At 43.0% G+C, this 22,557-nt stretch overlaps 1 protein-coding gene across 1 annotated transcript in view; it reads right to left on the bottom strand.

Annotated features, from left to right (window-relative positions):
* LOC106577246 (transmembrane protein 150A) overlaps window positions 1–16,494 on the bottom strand; it is a 49,585-nt gene extending 33,091 nt beyond the window's left edge. Inside the window, exons 1-4 of the mRNA XM_014155172.3 lie at window positions 16,087–16,494; window positions 15,560–15,822; window positions 3,288–3,335; window positions 2,296–2,382 (exon numbers count right to left, since the gene is read on the bottom strand). Of these exons, the coding sequence (XP_014010647.1) occupies window positions 2,296–2,382; window positions 3,288–3,335; window positions 15,560–15,624 (200 nt within the window). The 5' untranslated portion in view covers window positions 15,625–15,822; window positions 16,087–16,494. The remainder of the gene's footprint in view (window positions 1–2,295; window positions 2,383–3,287; window positions 3,336–15,559; window positions 15,823–16,086) is intronic.
* Window positions 16,495–22,557: the final 6,063 nt, after the last annotated feature.

The following is a 22,557-nucleotide window of genomic DNA, read 5'->3' as shown; positions in this document are numbered from 1 at the left end:
ACAACACACACAGAACAAGCCAGTCGACAAGTTGTTTAAGGTAAATACCATTTGTGGCAGCAAGAGCCACCAATATATTAAAGGACGCACACAGAGTCGTAGTGTAACGCTAACGAAACACGACAAACCACGGGCGTAAGACACAGATCAACCGCACGCAGCGAGTAGAGCACTCAAGAGGGTCTGGCCATGTGGCCAGCTGCTCCAGGCTGCAAATTGCCAGTGACTATACTTCCACGCAAGATATTACACTTACCAAGCACACTTCAGAAAGCTTGTTCCGCCGAGAAAATGAAAGCGCGTGTGTCGCGGCCATGGGGTCTATATATGGTGGCGGACCCCAGCCGAGACACTGGTGTACAGGGGAGTAAATCTAAATCCTCACCTCGGATTTATCCCTCCGCTGCGGAGTGATATCAATATATTGGAGTGATCCAATATAGTGAAACATAACCAACCAAATCATCTGGCTCTTCTTTGGACACTGTTAACTAATCTCCAAACGAGCTTCAATGCCATACAACACTCCTTCCGTGGCCTCCAACTGCTCTTAAACGCTAGTAAAACCAAATACATGCTCTTCAACCGTTCGCTGCCTGCACCCGCATCACTACTCTGGACGGTTCTGACTTAGAATATGTGGACAACTACAAATACCTAGGTGTCTGGCAAGACTAAACTCTCCTTCCAGACTCATATTAAAACATCTCCAATCCAAAATTAAATCTAGAATCGGCTTCCTAAGCATCCTTCACTCACACCGCCAAACATACCTTCATAAAACTGACTATCCTACCGATCCGACTTCGGCGATGTCATTTACAAAATAGCTTCCAATACTCTACTCAGCAAATTGGATGCAGCCTATCACAGTGCCATCCGTTTTGTCACCAAAGCCCCATATACACCACTGCGACCTGTATGCTCTAGTCGGCTGGCCCTCGCTACATATTCGTCGCCAGACCCACTGGCTCCAGGTCATCTATAAGTCTATGCTAGGTAAAGCTCCGCCTTAGCTCACTGGTCACGATAACAACACCCACCCGCAGGTATCTCTCACTGGTCATCCCCAAAGCCAACACCTCATTCGGACGTCTTTCCTTCCAGTTCTGTGCTGCCAATGACTGGCATGAATTGCAAAAATCGCTGAAGCCTTATATTTCCCTCACTGACTTTAAACATCAGCTATCAGAGCAGCTAACCGATCGCTGCAGCTGTACATAGCCCATCTGTAAATAACCCATCCAATCTACCTACCTCATCCCCAAATTGTTTTTATTCACTTATCTGCTCTTTTGCACACCAGTATTTCTACTTGCACATCATCTGCTCATCTATCACTCCAGTGTTAATTTTCTAAATTGTAATTACTTTGCTACTATGGCCTATTTATTGCCTTACCTCACGCCATTTGCACACACTGTATATACACTTTTTTCCCTATTGTGTTATTGACTGCACGCTTGTTTATTCCATGTGTAACTCTGTGTTTGTGTCGCAGTGCTTTGCTTTATCTTGGCCAGGTCGCAGTTGTAAATGAGAACTTGTTCTCAACTAGCCTACCTGGTTAAATAAAAGTGAAATAAAACATTTTAAATGAGAAAACAAAAAGATAATTACTTGACACATTGGAAAGAATTAACCAAAAAAGCAGAGCAACCTGGAATGCTATTTGGCCCAAAACAGAGAGTACACAGTGGCAGAATACCTGACCACTGTGACTGACCCAAAATTAAGGAAATCTTTGACTATGTACAAACTCAGTGAGCATAGCCTTGCTATTGAGAAAGGCTGCAGAAGGCAGACCTGGCTCGCAAGAGAAGACAGGGTATATGCACACTGCCCACAAAATGAGGGGGAAACTGAGCTGCACTTCCTGACCTCCGGCCAAACGTATGACCATATTAGGGACACATATTTCCCTCAGATTACAAAGACCAAATCCAATATCTATTGGGTGAAATACCACAGTGTGCCATCACAGCAGCAAGATGTGACCTGTTGCCACAAGGGAAACCAGCGAAGAACAAACACCGTTGTAAATACAACCTATATTTATGTTTATTATTTTTACCCTTTTGTACATCATTACAACACTGTATATAGACATATGACACTTCAAATGTCTTTATTCTTTTGGAACTTTTGTAAGTGTAATATTTACTGTTAATTTGTTTATTTCACTTTTGTTTATTATCTATTTCACTTGCTTTGGCAAGGTAAACATATGTTCCCCATGCCAATAAAACCCCTTATATTGAAATTGGTAGAGAGAGAGAGAAAGATCAGACTGACCTGATGAGTGGAACATTTTCTAGAGTACAGCACAACGTTGGTCCACTCTGTTGGTACAGCTCCTTGTCACACGACTGGTTATATAACCTGTGCGCGCGCGTACACACACACAGACAGACACAGGGAGGAGAGGGATGCTTTGATGAGGATAAGGTTTTTAAAGTCATGTCAAGCAGCCCTTGTAACTTGAAACAGTCTAGTAGTGCATAATAGAAGAACAGCCCTATTATGGAAATACTAGTCTGTAAGTGACATTACATGGAAAAGTGTTTTGACAACCCCACACACATTCAGCATGGCAGGGGTAGGCAACTAGATTCAGCTGCGGGCCGATTCTTGTCGGAGCAGATAGTCGGGGGGCCGGAACATAATTATAATAATTTGTGCATTGCAAATTGGCTACAACTAACTCCAAAAAGAGTTTGAATAGCTTGATTAAATTGAGACATGATCACTTTCTTTTTTCATGGGAATGCTCAGAAACAGGTTTCCTAAATTAAACAAATTCCTGGTGATTTTAGTATTTTCTTACAAAAAATGTATCATGATTACAGGCAGCTAAGCTAACAGGCAGCTAACAGGCAGGTAACAGGCATCTTATCATAGCTGATACAGAGATGAGTGAGTTAGAGGAGAGCAGGAGAGCCAAAAGAGACTCCTTGTTGTGAGAGTGGTTTGACGTATGCAGGCAAGTATTATACCACGTATAGGTTTCAGGCTATGTAGCAGTGATACAACTGGTTGATAACTAGTTATTAACATGAATAAACTACACAGCTAGCCTAGTGGTTAGAGTGTTGGGCTAGTAACCGAAAGGTTGCTAAATCAAATCCCCGAGCTGACAAGGTAAAAATCTGTCGTTCTGCCCATGAACAAGGCAGTAAACCCACTGTTCCTAGGCCATCATTGTAAATAAGAATTTGTTTTAACTGACTTGCCTAGTTAAATAAAATGTAAAAACAGCTATTAACATGAATGATTTAGCTACGTACCAGTTATCCACAGGGCAGACGTGCTGGTTGTACAGGGCCATGACGTACCTGTGACAGGTAAAGAAAAGGGTTAGCCTATGCATAATATAGACAACATTGATCAGGTAAAGGAGTAATGGCTAGGATAATACACAGACAGGATGCAACACACCTCATCAACTAACCATGGTCTTCAGTCTGGACCACACAACTGCAACTTGAACATTTAACTACTTGAAGCATGAGGCTTATGAACTCACAGCCATTCATTTAACTTGGAATGGCAAAACTGATTCAGGGAATAGTTGGCCATCTAACATGTTTAATACTCGTTTTCCCAGTGGCCTCTATTCTTAGAAACAATAAAAAGAGAAACACAGTCAGAACCAGTGAGTCATGAAGAAATAGAGGGAACAGGAACAATAACCGTCACTGGTGGTTTTGTGGTTGAACCAGGGAGAACAGGGGGTGAAATACTAAGGTTTCCAACCACAGGACAGAGGTTCACACAATAGAAGAGAGGTAAAATGTAGGTTATTTGAAACATGACCATTATGCGAGAATGCTCTAGCGGTAAAACGCATTGCTTTCAGAGTGTTATGATGGGGAGGAGGCATTTTCTAAGTGGATGAGGTTTAAGTCGTACGAATTCACAGAATATTTTACAAATTCAGGTGGAGAAATCCAGGCGAGGCAAGCAACCTGTCCACTGTAGAATATACCACCTAGATCGGCTCTCAAAATCCTGTAATAACCAGCTAAAAATCGGGGGGAGGGGGAAATCACATCCAATGTAGTTTAAAGGTTGTCACTGGTTGTATGCTCTCTCAATGTAGGCTATGCTCTCCATCTATGCTGTCGTTGCACTCTCTAGCCTTCTGTTACAACAAATAAACCAACCAATAAGACCACACAACAACCTGTCACTGAGAGTCCTGTTTACTTGCCCCTGGAAACCAGGTCACCTGATAACAAATCAGCTAGCAATTCTGACTGATCAAAATCACCACAAAGTGTCTTCTAATTCCAATCGATATTCTTGTTTGCTTGAACTAAAAATTGGTCACTGGACAGGACTAATATCAGGAAATCTGGGTGTACTCCTAGAGGACCAGTCTGGTCAGTGTGTTCTAACCCAGAAACAGGTTGATTCAGCTTGGTCTCCCCCTCAGAGGGGCACTGACCAGAGAGATGAGAGAGGGGTGAGAGAAGGGGTAAAGAGAGAAAGGGTGAAAGAGAGGGGCGAGAGAGAGAATAGAAAAAAATAATTGTGCACCAGAATACAATGCACCCAACAAAATCAAAACTCTGATAAAGGGTAATTGTCATTGAAAAATGACAAAAGCACAACCCCATGCAGTAGATCAGACAGACATCCGTGTAGGCTGTCAAACACACAGGGTCTTTCTCAAAATGCATACTACGGTGCTCCGAGCACGGGAAGGTCGGAGTATGAGTCCAAATCAAAGTATGGGAGGGCACTTCTCAGATGTGTACTCCGTTTGTACATATTTTGAAGCGTGCATCGAAGCAAGCTTCAACGAAAAGTATGCACAGAACTATGACGCAATCACGTAAAAATGACAACATTTCATGAAATCAATTGCAGACAGAGAAAATAAACTCACTTTGGAATTAAATGTTGCCTATTCACATCTCATACGTTGCTTGAATACAATATTTCATCATGATCAGTTAATAAATTCATACTGTGTTAATTTTAGCATGTTTAGGAGGCGAAAGAAATGCACACCTATTTAGGCGAGGTGCTGGCTAGCGGAGTGGAACACTTAAAATAAAACGAGAGCCTCACACTAGGAGCTCAGATGCAATAATTTAATAACCAACGTTTCAACAGACAAGCTGTCTTTATCAGGGTATAATGACAAACACTGCGGGGTGACTCGTTTATATAGTGTCAAAAGACACACACAGGTGTCTGTAATCATGGCCGGGTGTGGCCTGACATCATTGGTTAATTCTCAGATATTAAAATAGCATACAAAAAACAAATGGATAGCGTACGATCATAGATACAATTTTGCTACATAAGCCTACAAACATTTACAATGGCACAATCACAATAATCACAAGAATGGCTTCAGATCAAAGTCTATGTTGAGACTGAAAGGAGCAAGGGTCTTTAAAGATCCAGGCAGCCTTTCGTTTTAACAATAAATTGTCGAGGTCACCCCCTCTCCTAGGGAGGGTGACATATTCGATGCCAATATAACGTAGAGACGAAATCGAGTGGTTTTCTTCCAAAAAGTGGGCCACAACTGGGTAAGACGGGTTTTTGCACCTAATGGTGCTACGACGCTCTAAGATTCATACTTTTAATTTTGTTTTAACCACATCATTCATACTTTTGTTTTAACCACATCATTTTTACCACAAAAGACAAGTTATGAAATCATTAACTGCCTTAGTGGAGCAGTGATAACACCTTTGATTGGGATCTGTTTCCCTGTTTGGGGGCGTTTGAAGGATCTACATTTATAAGTGCCATTGCATTGAGCACAGCCATTACACTTGTAGTTTCCATCCAGTAGGGCCGCAAATAGACGTTGTGTAGGGATATCTTGAGGTGGTAAAATCAGAGTTACCAATTGATCTGAGATTTCTGCCACGCGAGAATTCGACCAAGGGAAGGTCCAAAAAAAACACATTACCGATACTATCATCAGATCGTAGAATGTGCCAATGTTTGAACGATTCCCTTAATTTGTTCAGAGCACTTTGAATAGCGGGTAGTTACAATGCAAGAATGCTTCTTTTGCAAGACTGACATTGAAAAAAGGTCATGTCTCATTTTGTTTTTGAATTTTCTCAATAGCAGTATTAATCTGACCATTTTTGTACCCCTTCTCTTGAATTTTCTTTGCGTCTCAGCCATATTTCTGTCGAAAACTGATTGTTTTTTGCAAATTCTTTTGATTTGACAGAATTGGCTGTAGGGCAAAATGCTTTTCAAGGGAAGTGGGTGACAACTATCAGCCCTCAAACTGTTATGATCAGTAGGTTTCCTGTAAAGATCAGTGTATAGAACATTATCTTCACACAGGATCAGAAGATCAAGAAAACTGATTTGACGTGTATCAGATTGCATAGTAAATCTCAGATGCTCAGAACAGGAGTTAAGAAAAGCATGGAACGCCTGGAGCTGTTTTGCATCACCCCTCCATTGAACAAAAATATCATCAATATACCATTTCAAATCATGTTAGGCAAGAAAAAAATTTGAGGATTGAACATTTTAGCATGTTTACCTGCCAACAATACCCACTGTAGTGTACGTAGACCGCAAGCCCATTGTAAGTCAAAAGGGCTAGCGTTAACTGGCTAGCTACTACTGTTACCTACAGTTGAAGTCGGACGTTTACATACACTTAGGTTGGAGTCATTAAAACTCATTTTTCAACCACTCCACAAATTTCTTGTCAACAAACTATAGTTTGGCAAGTCGGTTAGGACATCTACTTTGTGCACGACACGTAATTTTTCCAACAATAGTTTACAGACTGTGTATTTCACTGTATCACAATTCCAGTGGGTCAGAAGTTTACATACACTAAGTTGACTGTGCATTTAAACAGCTTGGAAAATTCCAGAAAATGATGTCATGGCTTTAGAAGCTTCTGATAGGCTAATTGACATTATTTGAGTCAATTGGAGGTGTACCTGTGGATGTATTTCAAGGCCTACCTTCAAACCCAGTGCCTCTTTGCTTGACATCATGGGAAAATCAAACGAAATCAGCCAAGACCTAAGAAACAAAATTGTAGACCTCCACAAGTCTGGTTCATCCTTGGGAGCAATTTCCAAACACCTGAAGGTACCACATTCATCTGTACAAACAATAGTATGCAAGTATAAACACCATGGGGCCACGCAGCCGTCATACCGCTCAGGAAGGAGAAGTGTTCTGTCTCAGAGATGAACGTATTTTGATGCGAAAAGTGCAAATCAATCCCAGAGCAACAGCAAAGGACCTTGTGAAGATGCTGGAGGAAAAAGGTACAAAAGTATCTATAGCCACAGTAAAACAAGTCGTATATCAACATAATCTGAAAGGCCACTCAGCAAGGAAGAAGCCACTGCTCCAAAACAGCCATAAAAAAAGCCAGACTACAGTTTGCAACTGCACATGGGGACAAAGACTGTACTTTTTGGAGGAATGTCCTCTGGTCTGATGAAACAAAAATAGAACTGTTTGGCCATAATGACCATCGTTTTGTTTGGAGGGAAAAGGGGGAGACTTGCAAGCTGAAGAACACCATCCCAACTGTGAAGCACGGGGGTGGCAGCATCATGGTGTGGCGGTGCTTTGCTGCAGGATGGACTGGTGCCATTCACAAAATAGATGGCATCATGAGGGGGGGAAATTATGTGGCTATATTGAAGCAACATCTCAAGACATCAGTCAGGAAGTTAAAGCTTGGTCGCAAATGGGTTTTCCAAATGGACAATGACCCCAAGCAAACTTCCAAAGCTGTGGCAAAATGGCTTAAGGACAACAAAGTCAAAGTATTGGAGTGGCCATCACAAAGCCCTGACCTCAAACTTATAGAAAATTTGTGGGCAGAACTGAAAAAGCGGGTGCAAGCAGAGGCCTACAAACCTGACCCAGTTTCACCAGCTCTGTCAGGAGGAATGGGCCAAAATTCACCCAACTTATTGTGGGAAGCTTGTGGAAGGCTACCCAACACATTTGACCCAAGTTAAACAATTTAAAGGCAATGCTACCAAATACTAATTGAGTATATGTAAACTTCTGACCCACTGGGAATGTGATGAAAGAAATAAAAGCTGAAATAAACCATTCTCTACTATTATTCTGACATTTCACATTCTTAAAATAAAGTGGTGATCCTAACTGACCTAAGACAGAGAATTTTTACTCTGATTAATTGTCAGGAATTGTGATAAACTGAGTTTAAATGCATTTGGCTAAGGTGTATGTAAACATCCGACTTCAACTGTAGCTAGCCACATAGAATTGGCAGTTAGCTACCCACTAATTAACATCTACCTTGCATAGCATTAGTTTTAGGACATTTTTGCCTGTTAAACTATCTGGTTAGCTAAATTTTTGTGATTCACATATAGCTCGCTGATAGTTAAGAAGTAAAACGTTAGCTTTGTGTATATCTGGTTTCGTCTCTATTGTTGCCATTGTTGTGGCTGGAAGAAGGTTCACTGAATTGGAGGGGCAGCGTGAGGTAATACAGTGTGGGGGGGGCTTCTCAAATGTCATGTGTTCTCCATCGTCCTCACAAGAACGTACTCAAGAGAATGTCCTCGGAGAATGAGAGTGTGGCGTATGCATATTGAGAAACACCCACAGTTTGTCCTCCTGTGTGCATACATCTGACAATGCTCAGGGGTCAGATTTCGAACTTCATTATTAAAAAACATAATACGGTCAAACACCTCCATAACGTCAAAAAGGAGAAAATATTGTGATTTCTCCCTACTAGGGGCATCATGACATAACATTTGCACACACACCACCTGAACCCAAAAATAAATTACATTTGGTAAACACAAACTCTGCCATCTGCCTCTGAAGCCATGGCAACCATGAATAACCATCATCACTAGGCCAGAGAGAGAGACAACAGATAGGGAAATATGGAGAGAGAAAGAGAGCGAGGGGGTGGCATCAAAGCACGAGCCCAGTAACTTCTCCACAATACAAGAGTCAGCTTGTGTATGCTACGCTGCCATTCACACACCAAGTTGAACTTGTAGGTGTGAATGGCAGACAAAACATGGGAGGTACACACACACACAGACCCAGGATAACACAGCTCTCTTCCACACACACACACACACACACAGGTAGTAAAAGATTCCTGAGTGTCCTCGCCCTGCATGGGCCTCTCAGGTACAGTGCCTTGGCGTTTTTCCTATTTTGTTGCATTACAACCTGTAATTTAAATAGATTTTTATTTGGATTTCATGTAATGGACAGACAAAATAGTCCAAATTGGTGAAGTGAAAAAAATAAAAAGTGGTGTGTGCATATGTATTCACTCCCTTTGCTATGAAGCCGCTAAATAAGATCTGGTGCAACTAATTACCTTCAGAAGACACATTATTTAATTCATTAAGTCCACCTGTGTGAGATATATATATATATATCTCACACACACCTGTTCTGAAAGGCCCCAGAGTCTGCAACACCACTCAGCAAGGGGCAACACCACTAAGCAAGAGGCACCATGAAGACCAAAGAGGTCTCCAAACAGTTCAGGGATAAAGTTGTGGAGAAGTACAGATCAGGGTTGGGTTATAAAAAAAATATCAGAAACTTTGAACATCCCACAGAGCACCATTAAATCCATTATTAAAAAATGGAAATAATATGGCACCACAACAAACCTGCCAAGAGGGCCGCCCACCAAAACTCACAGACCAGGCAAGGAGAGCATTAATCAGAGGCAACAAAGAGACCAAAGATAACCCTGAAGGAGCTGCAAAGCTCCACAGCGGAGATTGGAGCATCTGTCCATAGAACCACTTTAAGCCGTACACTCCACAGAGCTGGGCTTTACAGAAGAGTGGTCGAAAAAAAAAGCAATTGCTTAAAGAAAAAAAAAATAAGCAAACACGTTTGGTGTTTGCCAAAAGGCATGTGGGAGACTCCCCAAACATATGGAAGAAGGTACTCTGGTCAGATGAGACTAAAATTGAGTTTTTGGCTATCAAGAAAAATGCTTTGTCTGGCGCAAACCCAACACCTCTCATCACCCAGAGAACACCATCCTCACAGTGAAGCATGGTGGTGGCAGCATCATCATGCTGTGGGTATGTTTTTCATCAGCAGGGTCTGGGAAACTGGTCAGAATTGAAGGAATGATGGATGGCGCTAAATACAGAGCTATTCTTGAGGGAAACCTGTTTCAGTCTTCCAGAGATTTGAGACTGGGACGGAGGTTCACCTTCCAGCAGGACAATGACCCTAAGCATACTGCTAAAGCAACACTCGAATGGTTTAAGGGGAAACATTTAAATGTCTTGGAATGGCCTTGTCAAAGCCCAGACCTCAATCCAATAGGGAATCTGTAGTCTGACTTAAAGATTGCTGTACACCAGCTGAACCCATCCAACTTGAATGAGCTGGAGCAGTTTTACCTTGAAGTATGGACAAAAATCCCAGTGGCTAGATGTGCCAAGCTTATAGAGACATACCCCAAGAGACTTGCAGCTGTAATTGATGCAAAAGGTGGCTCTACAAAGTATTGACTTCATGGGGGTGAATAGTTATGCATGCTCAAGTTCAGTTTTTTTGTCTTATTTCTTGTTTGTTTCACCAAAAGTATTTTGCATCTTCAAAGTGGTAGGCACATTGTGTAAATCAAATGATACAAACCCCCCCAAATATATTGTAATTCCAGATTGTAAGGTAACAAAATAGGATAAATGCCAAGGAGGGTGAATACTTTCGCAAGACACTGTAGCAGAAGGGTTTATAAAACAAAGAGGACAGTTAGAAAAGGGAAACACAATCATCACATTCACTCAACCTGAACAGTCCCGTCTCACTGAACTGGGCTGACTGTTTTCAACCAGTTTTCCACTTTCCTCAAAAACTCTGTTTTGTGAACTCATGGATATCTTGAAGTTAAAATAACACCAATTGTGGTTTGGTTAGAGCCTAAGGGCAATTTCTCTAAATCCCCGAGGAACTTGAAGCTCTCGACCTGCTCCACAAGAGCACTGTCGTTGTAAATGGCAGCGAGCTCGGCCCTCCATTTCCTGTAGTCCACGATCAGCTCCTTTGTCTTGCTCACGTTGAGGGAAAGGTTGTCATCCTGGCAGTGCTGCCCTCCTCCCTGTAGGCTGCCTCATCGTCGTCGGTGATCAGGCCAACCACAGTTGTGTCGTCTGCAAACTTAATGATGGTGTTGGAGTTGTGTGCGGCTACGCAGTTGTGGGTGAACAGGGAATACAGTAGGGGACAAAGCACGCAACCCTGAGGGGGCCATGTGTTGAGGGTCAGTGTGGTGGATGTGTTGTTGCCTACCCTCACCACCTGGGAACGGCCCTTCAGGAAGTGCAGGATCCAGTTGGAGGGGTCCTTCGCTTAGTGATGAGCTTGGAGGGAACAATGTTGTTGAACGCTGAGCTGTAGTCAATGAAGAGCATTCTCACTTATGTGTTCCTTTTCTCCAGGTGGGAAAGGGCAGTGTGAGTGCAATAGAGATTGCGTCATCTGTGGCTCTGTTGGGGAGGTATGAGAATTGGAGTGATGGTGTTGATGTGAGCCATGACCAGCCTTTCAAAGCATTTCATGGCTACAGATGTGAGTGCTACGGGGCGATAATCATTTAGACAGGTTACCTTGGCGTTCTTGGGCACAGGGACTATAGTGGTCTGCTTGAAACATGTAGGTATTACAGACTGGGTCAGGGAGAGGTTGAAAATGTCAGTGAAGATACTTGCCAACTGGTGTCAGCGCATGCTCCGAGTACGCGCCCTGGTAATCCATCTGGCCCTGCGGTGAATGTTGAACTGTTTAAAGGTCTTGGGAAATGTTTTTACATTGTTACCCCTTTTCGTGATATCCAAATTGGTAGTGGCAGTCTTGTCCCATCGCTGCAACTCCCGTACAAACTCGGGAGAGGCGAAGGTCGAGAGCCATGCGTCCCTCAAAACACAACCCCGCCAAGCCGCACTGCCTCTTTACACACTGCTCACACAACCAGGAAGCCAGCCGCACCAGTGTGTCGGAGGAAACACTGTACACCTGGTGACCGTGTCAGTGTGCATGCGCCTAGCCCGCCACAGGAGTCGCTAGAGCGCGATAGGACAAGGACACCCCAGCAGGCCAAACTGATCCCTAACCCGGATGACACTGGGCCAATTGTGCGCCGTCTCATGGGTCTCTTGGTCGCGGCCGGCTGCGACACAGTCCGGTATTCAACCTTGATGTGTAGTGACGCCGCGAGCTCTGCGAAGCAGTGCCTTAGACCGCTGCGCCACTCGGGAGGCCCACGGCCTTGTGAAAGTTAACCTATTTAAAAGGTCTTACATCAACTCTCATGCGTAGTTCAGTGTTGCTAGCCTCGAAGTGCGCATAGAAGGTATTTACCTTGTATGGTAGGCTTGTGTCACTGGACAGTTCGCGGCTGAGTTTTCCTTTGTAATCCGTGATAGTTTGCAAGCCCTGCCACATCGACTAGCGTCAGAGCCAGTGTAATAGGATTCGATCTTGGTCTTGCATTAATGCGTTGCCTGTTTGATGGTTTGTCAGAGGGTGTAGCGGGATTTCTTATAAGCTTCTGGATTAGTGTCCCGATCCTTGAAAGCAGCATCTCTAGCCTTAGCTCAGTGCGAATGTTGCCTGTAAACCCATGGCTTCTAGTTGGGATATGCATGTACAGTCACTGTGGGGACAACGTCTTCGATGCACTTATTAATATGGCTGGTGACTGATGTGGTAAACTCAACATATTCCAGTCTGTGCTAGCGAAACAGTGATGTAGCTTAGCATCCGCTTCATTGGACCACTCCCGTATTGAGTGCGTCACTGGTACTTCCTGTTTGAGTTTTTGCTTGTAAGCAGGAATCAGGAGTTATGGTCAGATTTTCCAAATGGAGGGCAAGGGAGAGCTTTGCATGTGTCTCTGTGTGTGGAGTAAAGGTGATCTAGGTGGTGTCACATGCTGGTAGAAATTAGATAAAAAAGGATTTCAGTTTTCCTGCATTAGTCACCGACCACTAAGAGCCGCCTCTTGGTTAGCATTTTTTTGTTTGCTTATGGCCCTATACAGCTTGATGAGTGTGGTCTTAGGGCCAGCATCGGTTTGTGGTGGTAAATAGACAGCTATGAAAAATATGATGAAAACTCTTGGTAAATAGTGTGGTCTACAGCTTATCGTGAGGTATTCTAACTCAGGCGAGCAGAACTTCGAGACTTCCTTAATATTAGAGATCACACACCAGTTGTTAACAGAGACGCACACACCCTGCTCTGAGCTTCCCAGACAACCACTCTGTCCTGCCGTTGTATAGAAAAAACAGCTAGATTTATATTAACCATGTCCTTGTTCAGCCACGACTCAGAAAAACATAGGATATTACAGTTCAAATCACGTTGATAGGATAGTATTGACAGAGCTCATCCAGTTTATTCTTCAGTGATTGCACATTCGCCAATAGAACGGAGTGTAGATGCAATTTATCCACTCTCCGACAGTCTTGCCAGGTATCCCGCACGCCGGCCTCTATAGCACCGCCGCCTCCTCTTTATTTGGAGTGTCAGGGATTTGGGCCTGGTCCGCGATAATCAATGTGTCTTTCGACCTCTGACTCACTGAAGTAGAAGTCGCCGTCCAAATCGAGGTTAGTGATAGCTGTTCTGATGTCCAGATGCTCTTTTCGGTCATATGAAACAATGGCGGAAACATTATGTAGGAAAAAGTTAAGATCAGCGCAAAAAGATAAAACAAAATAGCACAATTGGTCTGGAGCCCGTAAAAGATCCGCATTCCCTCCGGTGCCATTATATTCAATTACCATGGAAACTTCTACAATCTGTACATTCTGGAACACCACAAAATAATTATCATGATTATTTCTAACAGTTTCATCATGGACAACTAACTACACACTAAACAGAAATGTAGATAGACTGTTGATTCTAAAAACTCTTACTGCCCCATGATAAATTAAAAAGAAAAAAATGTCAGAGAAAGTGTTGCGATCATTTGTTGTTCTGCAATCAAATCAGCATCCAAGATGTCATCCACTGAAAGAAAACAGAGAGGAGCTTAATGGCTGACTACACCTCAGGCTACACCTAAAAGGTCAATTTAATATTTCATTTTGCCTGTTTTCCTCATTTAGAAGAGCATGGAAAAAGGCCTCTGTACTGAATTGCCATTTCACATGCAGCTTTTTCAACAGAAAAAAACATTTGCAAACAGAAAGGTCAATGGAAGAATCTATGTAAGAAGCTGGCTAGCTTTGGGTGGACTGTACTATGAAGTTACTGTCTAGTTCTCAGTAGCTATTTCATGGCACAGAACAGCGTCCAGTGTTTGTATGTGGGTGTGGGTTGCCATGTGAAACCCTGAATAAACACTATCCCGTCAGCCCGGGGGGGGGGGGGGTTACGTAACAAAACGTGCCCTTTCACAATCCACTGCCCAAGGAGAGGGACCCTTGACTGCTTGGGAGACAGGGTGCCCTTGTGAGGAAGGAAATAGGTGAGAGGAATCTGTCGGCAACACAGCAGCCAACGCCCCTTCCTCCCTCAGTGTCCCTCCTTCCTTCTGTCTCTCCATCCACCCTCATTACATCTTTTCTTTTTCTACTCTGTTGTTTATCACATATCCTGATGCCTAGTCTTGTTATCCCTATACATATCTACCCCTAACACTCCAGCTACTGACTCTGGAACAGACCCTGTACATCTACTGACTCTGGAACAGACCCTGTACATCTACTGACTCTGGAACAGACCCTGTATATAGCTTACTTTTCTTGTGTTCTTATTTCTATTTCTCATATGTTTTTGTTCTACTTTACTTTATAGCACTACTGATATTGATTACAGGAAAGAGTTTGCAAGAAAGGCATTTCACTGTACTTGTGCATGTGACAAAACTTGAAACTTCATCCCCTCTCATTCCCTCCAAGCCCTACTCGAGCAGGACAAATGTCACCCCTAGACACTCATCTAAGGAGTCAACCCCAAGCCACCAACCCTAAGTGACTTCACATAGACCTAGACCTAATAAAGGACTGAATAGGAAGGCCTATAGCAATAGGCCTACAGGCTACCTGAACCTGCTATTTTGAAAGAGTGAGAGAGGGAGGGAGGGATAGGAAGGGAGGGATGGATGGAGAGAGAGATATAGAGAGATGGAGGTAGAGATTAATCACAGCCCAAGCTATAATACAGACAGTAGTGATCTAAGGCCACATGCAGGCCTGGGGAGAGAACTAATCCACTCATATCACCATGGAGCCCTGGAATGCACAGCAGCTATGCAGCCAGGTTCTATGACCAGAGCAGTGGTGGTTGGCAAAGTTGGTTTGCATGACTAGATACTGTCCAATCCTGCCATAAAATGTCAGGTATAAAAATAAAAAAAATCTATATAAAACTATGGCTGTGGATTGCTTTATCATGGTAGTTTGACGTTGTATGACAGTTGGCCACTGACTGACTGTTTGAGATTCTGTGCCAGACATGTTGTGCCTTTGGCCAAAGAACCAAACAACAATGGACTATTTTGAGTTGGCTTAAAAGATCAACAAAAAGCAGAAACACTCACACAACCCATATTCCAGTGATGGTCAAGGAAGGCAGACTAACAGGTAGTATGACCCAAAGAGACATGTCCTCTCCCTGCTCTGTCCCTCGGTCCCTCTGTTTCGGGAAATAGCCCTCTTCTTCTTTCTCCTCGTCCTTGGCCAAACTCGCACTCTCCTCTCATGGACTAGCATTTAACTCCAGGTAACTGGCAGTCGCATCTCAGCCGACGTGTTTGTGACTTGAAGGCGAGGAAAGGGAGTGAGCGGAGACGACGTGTCCAGTCTGGAAAGAGGAAGAAGATAGGCTACTCAACATCACCATCATCGTGTTGTCACTATTGGCTATTATGAAATCTGGACAGATGACTGGGTGACTATAGTCAACTGGTTTACAGTGTAAACACACAAGATGATATTAACTTTTTAGACACTTTCGCAGCAAAATATTCATTATTCAGTTAACGTTAGCGGTTTGATGCTAAATTGCCCATCAACTCTAGCCAATTGTTACAGGAAATAAAGATAAGATAGATTCTCAGCATCTCACCGTTTCCCTTTTGGAAAGATTCGTTTTTCGCTCCCAACTTTCGTTTCACCTCACTCTCGTCTCGAGCGCCTATAACTGCAACAGCTCTGTCAAAAGGCACCTTTTCACGAGGCAAATCTCTCCTGTGTTTCTCACGAAAAATACCAACGAGTCAGTATATATTCGTTTTAAATATTTTGGCAGTTTTAAGTCCCCCTTGTTCGTTTTTCTTCTTTGAATGGACAATTACTGTGTGTCTTTTCTGAGGGAACGGACGGTGTTTCGTGTATCTCCGTGGGGAGGTAGCTTTGTCAAAAATCATCAGAGCAGGCTTGCCAGCTGTTGAGCGCAACTCCTCCCCCATCCGGGGTTATTGGGTGCCTTCAATTTATCTCGCCCGGTTGGACAAGAGGTGCAGAAAACGACTGAATATCCAATGGCCACAAATGACGAACTCCGATCACCGACGGTCAGGTGAACTAAATCAAGCGAACCTATTTGTTTTCTCGCGCCTCCACCATGCATCGGTGTTCGAGCCTGCAGTTTAGCTCTGATTTGTTTGTTTGACTAATGCTTTGTATGTTCGTTTGTTCCTGTTTTAAGAAAAATTGTTATCCTCATTATTCTGTGAATTTAGGTCACGCTGTTGACAACAGTGTCAACAGCGTGTATTAACTAGGCCTACATCCCAATAACCGTTTTCGGCACGCATGTCTTGTGGTATATTTTTGACACCATGGTGCATCTCAATAGTCTGCCTGGGAAGTAGAACTTCTTGTCAAACCAAATAGGTGGCATGAAATGAACATAGCTTAGTAGAAGGTACACGATTGCGTCATGTACATTACATCTAAATCCGTAGAGAAACAATTTCAGCATTCATTCATCCATCTCCATGACTATTTCAAACCACAGGAGGTTGGTGGCACCTTCACTGGGGAGGGCAGGTTCATAGTAATGGCTGGAACGGAATCAATCAAATGAAACTTTATTTGTCACATGCGCCAAATACAAGTGTACACATTACCGTGAAATGCTTACTTACAAGCCCTTAACCAACAGTGCAGTTCAAGAAGAATAAAATATTTACCAAGTAGGCTAAAGTAAAAAGTAATAATAAAAAGTAACACAATAAGAATAACAATAACGAGGCTATATACAGGGGGAACCTGTACCGAGTCAGTGTGTGGGGGTACAGGCTAGTTGAGGTAATCTGTACATGTAGGTGGGGGCGAAGTGACTATGCATAGGTAACAAACAAACAGTGAGTAGCAGCAGTGTACGGGGGGGCAATGTAAATTGTCCGGTGGCGATTTTATGAATTGTTCAGCAGTCTTATGGCTTGGGGGTAGAAGCTGTTGAGGAGCCTTTTAGTCCTAGACTTGATGCTCCGGTACCGCTTGCTGTGCGGTAGCAGAGAAAACAGTCTATAACTTGGGTGACTGGAGTCTGACAATTTTACGGGCTTTCCTCTGACACCGCCTATTATATTGGTCCTGGATGGCAGGAAGCTTGGCCCCAGTGATGTACTGGGCTGTTCGCACTACCCTGTCAGATGTCGAGCAGTTGCCATACCAGGCGGTGATGCAACCGGTCAGGATGCTCTCGATGGTGCAGCTGTAGAACCTTTTGAGGATCTGGGGTACCATGACAAATATTTTCAGTCTCCTGAGGGGGAAAAGGTTTTGTCGTGCCCTCTTCACGACTGTCTTGGTATGTTTGGACTAGGATAGTTTGTTGGTGATGTGGACACCAAGGAACTTGAAACTCTCGACCCGCTCCACTACAGCCCCGTTTATGTTAATGGGGGCCTTTTCATGGCTACCGACGTGAGTGCCACGGGGCGGTAATCATTTAGGCAGGTTACCTTTGCTTCCTTGGGCACAGGGACTATGGTGGTCTGCTTGAAACATGTAGGTATTACAGACTCGTTCAGGGAGAGGTTGAAAATGTCAGTGAAGACACTTGACAGTTGGTCCGCGCATACTTTGAGTGATATCGAACTCATCAACACTTGTGTTTGATATGCTTCCATTCACTCCATTCAAGGTTTCCAAAACCGTATCGCAATCAACGATCAATTCCCTTCAGCTAATCAAAATGAAGATCCGATGACTCCAACGCAATGTAAATGCATTGGTGTCAGCAGGGCAAAACTGAATGCATTTATACTGCCACCTAGTGCTTCGAAACCTCCTAAATTATTAGTGAAAAACTGGTGGTTGGCAGTAAATTGAACCTTGCAATAAGTGTGTTTTTAATATAATGTCAATATAGTTCTTTCTTAGATCCTAAAGCTATTTCATTTTATTTGTGATAAATTTACAAGAACGGACAGTTAGAGAACATTGTCATTGCAACTCCAATGCAACCCTAATTTGTAATTGTGTCACAAAACTGTCAGAGTACATTTCGACCCATCACTCATCTCAAAGCTTTCTCAACATTTTCTTAGTATTTTCCTGTAATCAAAAACATGTTTTTTCATAATAAAACAACATTGTATCTCTCTGTAATTACATACTTATTACAATGTAATTCATCTATTGTAGTGACAGCATTAACCAAATATCCACACTTTATAATTATTTAACCTTTATTTAACCAGGTAGGCCAGTTGATAACAAGTTCTCATTTACAACTGCGACCTGGCCAAGATAAAGCAAAGCAGTGCAACACAAACAACAACAGAGAGTTACACATGGAATAAACAAACGTACAGTCAATAACACAATAGAAAAAGTATATTTACAGTGTGCAAATGGCGTAAGGAGGTAAAGGCAATAAATAATAATGAGCATCAATACATTTAAATTTCATACAATATGCTTGTATAACCTCCCTGTATGGAAGCATACAACTACAAGAGGTTTGGACCTTTATGGCACAGATTTAGTGAGATTTCTCTGAAACCGTAGGATCACTGGTTCAAGACCTCCCTTCAGCTGTTCCCACTAAATCGCAACACTGGTTCCACACTGGAACCAAAGCCCCACACACTGAAGGCAGAGGTGGAAAAAGTATCCACGTAAAGATACCTTAATAGAAAATGACTCAAGTAAAAGTGAAAGTTACCCAGTAAAATACTACTTGGGAAAAAGCAAAGTATTTGGTTTTAAATATAGTTAAGTATCAAAAGTAAATGTAATTGCTAAAATATACTTATGTATCAAAAGGAAATAATTTCCAATTCTTTATATTAAGCAAACCAGACGACACAATTTTCGTGATTTTTTATTTAAAGATAGGCAGGATCACACTCAGACATAATTTACAAATGCCAGATCTGAGGCAGTAGGGATGACCAGGGATATTATTTTGATACGTGCGTGAATTTGACCATTTTCCTGTCCTAAGCATTCAAAATGTAACAAGTACTTTTGCGTGTCAGGGAAAATGTATGGAGTAAAAAGTACATTATTTATTTAGGAATGTAGTGAAGTAAAAGTTGTGATAAATATAAATAGTAAAGTACAGATACCCCCAAAAACTACTTAAGTAGTACTTTAAATTATATTTACACCACTGACTGAAGGCAGGGTAGAGATGGTCTATGAAAGTGGTCTGTACTTTGTGAGTGAGGTTCAAGCTATCAGATACACTGTAAAATGCCAGAGCCCCATTTTTCTGGTCCACATACCCTTGACGTCCTGGGCTTGGCTATATCAAATCAAATTTCAAATCAAATGTATTTATATAGCCCTTCTTACATCAGCTGATATCTCAAAGTGCTGTACAGAAACCCAGCCTAAAACCCCAAACAGCAAGCAATGCAGGTGTAGAAGCACGGTGGCTAGGAAAAACTCCCTAGAAAGGCTAAAACCTAGGAAGAAACCTAGAGAGGAACCAGGCTATGAGGGGTGGCCAGTCCTCTCCTGGCTGTGCCGAGTGGAGATTATAACAGAACATGGCCAAGATGTTCAAATGTTCATAAATGACCAGCATGGTCAAATAATAATAATCACAGTTGTCGAGGGTGCAACAAGTCAGCACCTCAAGAGTAAATGTCAGTTGGCTTTTCATAGCCGATCATTGAGAGTATCTCTACCGCTCCTGCTGTCTCTAGAGAGTTGAAAACAGCAGGTCTGGAACAGGTCAGGGTTCCATAGCCGCAGGCAGAACAGTTGAAGCTGGAGCAGCAGCACGGCCAGGTGGACTGGGGACAGCAAGGAGTCATCATGTCAGGTAGTCCTGAGGCATGGTCCTAGGGCTCAGGTCCTCCGAGAGAGTGAAAGAAAGAAAGAGAGAAAGAGAGAATTAGAGAGAGCATACTTAAATTCACACAGAACACCGGATAAGACAGGAGAAATACTCCAGATATAACAGACTGACCCTAGCCCCCCGACACATAAACTACTGCAGCATAAATACTGGAGGCTGAGACAGGAGGGGGTCAGGAGACACTGTGGCCCCATCCGACGATACCCCCGGACAGGGTCAAACAGGAAGGATATAACCCCACCCACTTTGCCAAAGCACAGCCCCCACACCACTAGAGGGATATCTTCAACCACCAACTTACCATCCTGAGACAAGGCCGAGTATAGCCCACAAAGATCTCCGCCACGGCACAACCCAAGGGGGGGCGCCAACCCAGACAGGAAGACCACGTCAGTGACTCACTCAACCCAAATAAAGTGACGCACCCCTCCTAGGGACGGCATGGAAGAACACCAATAAGCCAGTGACTCAGCCCCTGTAATAGGGTTAGAGGCAGAGAATCCCAGTGGAGAGAGGGGAACCGGCCAGGCAGAGACAGCAAGGGCGGTTCGTTGCTCCAGAGCCTTTCCGTTCAGCTTCACACTCCTGGGCCCGACTACACTCAATCATAAGACCCACTGAAGAGATGAGTCTTCAGTAAAGACTTAAAGGTTGAGACCGAGTCTGCATCTCTCACATGGGTAGGCAGACTATTCCATAAAAATGGAGCTCTATAGGAGAAAGCCCTGCCTCCAGCTGTTTGCTTAGAAATTCTAGGGACAATTAGGAGGCCTGCGTCTTGTGACCGTAGCGTACGTGTAGGTATATACGGCAGGACCAAATCGGAAAGATAGGTAGGAGCAAGCCCATGTAATGCTTTATAGGTTAGCAGTAAAACCTTGAAATCAGCCCTTGCCTTAACAGGAAGCCAGTGTAGCGAGGCTAACACTGGAGTAATAAGATCACATTTTTTGGTTCTAGTCAGGATTCTAACAGCCGTATTTAGCACTAACTGAAGTTTATTTAGTGCTTTATCCGAGTAGCCGGAAAGTAGAGCATTGCAGTAGTCCAACCTAGAAGTAACAAAAGCATGGATTCATTTTTCTGCATCATTTGTGGACAGAAAGTTTCTGATTTTTGCATTGTTACGTAGATGGAAAAAAGCTGCCCTTGAAACAGACTTGATATGTTCTTCAAAAGAGAGATCAGGGTCCAGAGTAATGCCGAGGTCCTTCACAGTTTTATTTGAGACGACTGTACAACCATCAAGATTAATTGTCAGATTTAACAAGGTTTGACTTTTTCAAGAGAGGTTTTATTACTGCCACTTTTAGTGAGTTTGGTACACATCCGGTGGATAGAGAGCCGTTTATGTTCAACATAGGAGGGCCAAGCACAGGAAGCAGCTCTTTCAGTAGTTTAGTTGGAATAGGGTCCAGTATGCAGCTTGAAGGCTTAGAGGCCATGATTATTTTCATCATTGTGTCAAGAGATATAGTACTAAAACACTTTAGTGTCTCCCTTGATCCTAGGTCCTGGCAGAGTTGTGCAGACTCAGGACAACGGAGCTTTGGAGGAATACGCTGTAACGGCCGTCAAAGGGATTAGAACAAGGCGCAGCGGGTTGAGTGCTCATTTTAACGTTTATTTTAATAAACTTGAACACGTAACAAAAACACGCAAATGAATGACAGCAAAACAGTTTTGCAGGCTAACCCTAGCAGTGCAAAACAACTTCCCACAAATCCCATGACAAAAACACCCCTCTTAAATAAGACCTTCAATTAGAAGCAATGAAGAGCAGCTGCTTCCAATTGAAGGTCAACCCCATCAACTAAACATAGAAATAGAAAGACTAGACTAGAACATAGAAATATACTAACAGAACATTAACCAAAACCCCGGAACACTCTAAACAAACACCCCTCTACATAAACACATATCCCAACAAACCCCGAACCACATAAAACAAACACCCCCTGCCACGTCCTGACCAAACTACAATAACAAATAACCCCTTTACTGGTCAGAACGTGACATGCGCAGATTTAAAGAGGAGTCCGTAATTTGCTTTCTAATGATCATGGTCTTTTCCTCAAAGAAGTTCATGAATTTATTACTGCTAAAGTGAAAGCCATCCTCTATTGGGGAATGCTGCTTTTTAGTTAGCTTTGCGACAGTATCAAAAATACATTTCGGATTGTTCTTATTTTCCTCAATTAAGTTGGAAAAATAGGATGATCGAGCAGCAGTGAAGGCTCTTTGATACTGCACGGTACTGTCTTTCCAAGC

This window comes from Salmo salar, chromosome 18 (assembly GCF_965601325.2).
Source record: "Salmo salar chromosome 18, fSalSal1, whole genome shotgun sequence".
Lineage (NCBI taxonomy): Eukaryota > Metazoa > Chordata > Actinopteri > Salmoniformes > Salmonidae > Salmo > Salmo salar.
Note: the sequence above shows the minus strand (reverse complement) of the source record. Positions and strands in the feature narration are given on the sequence as shown.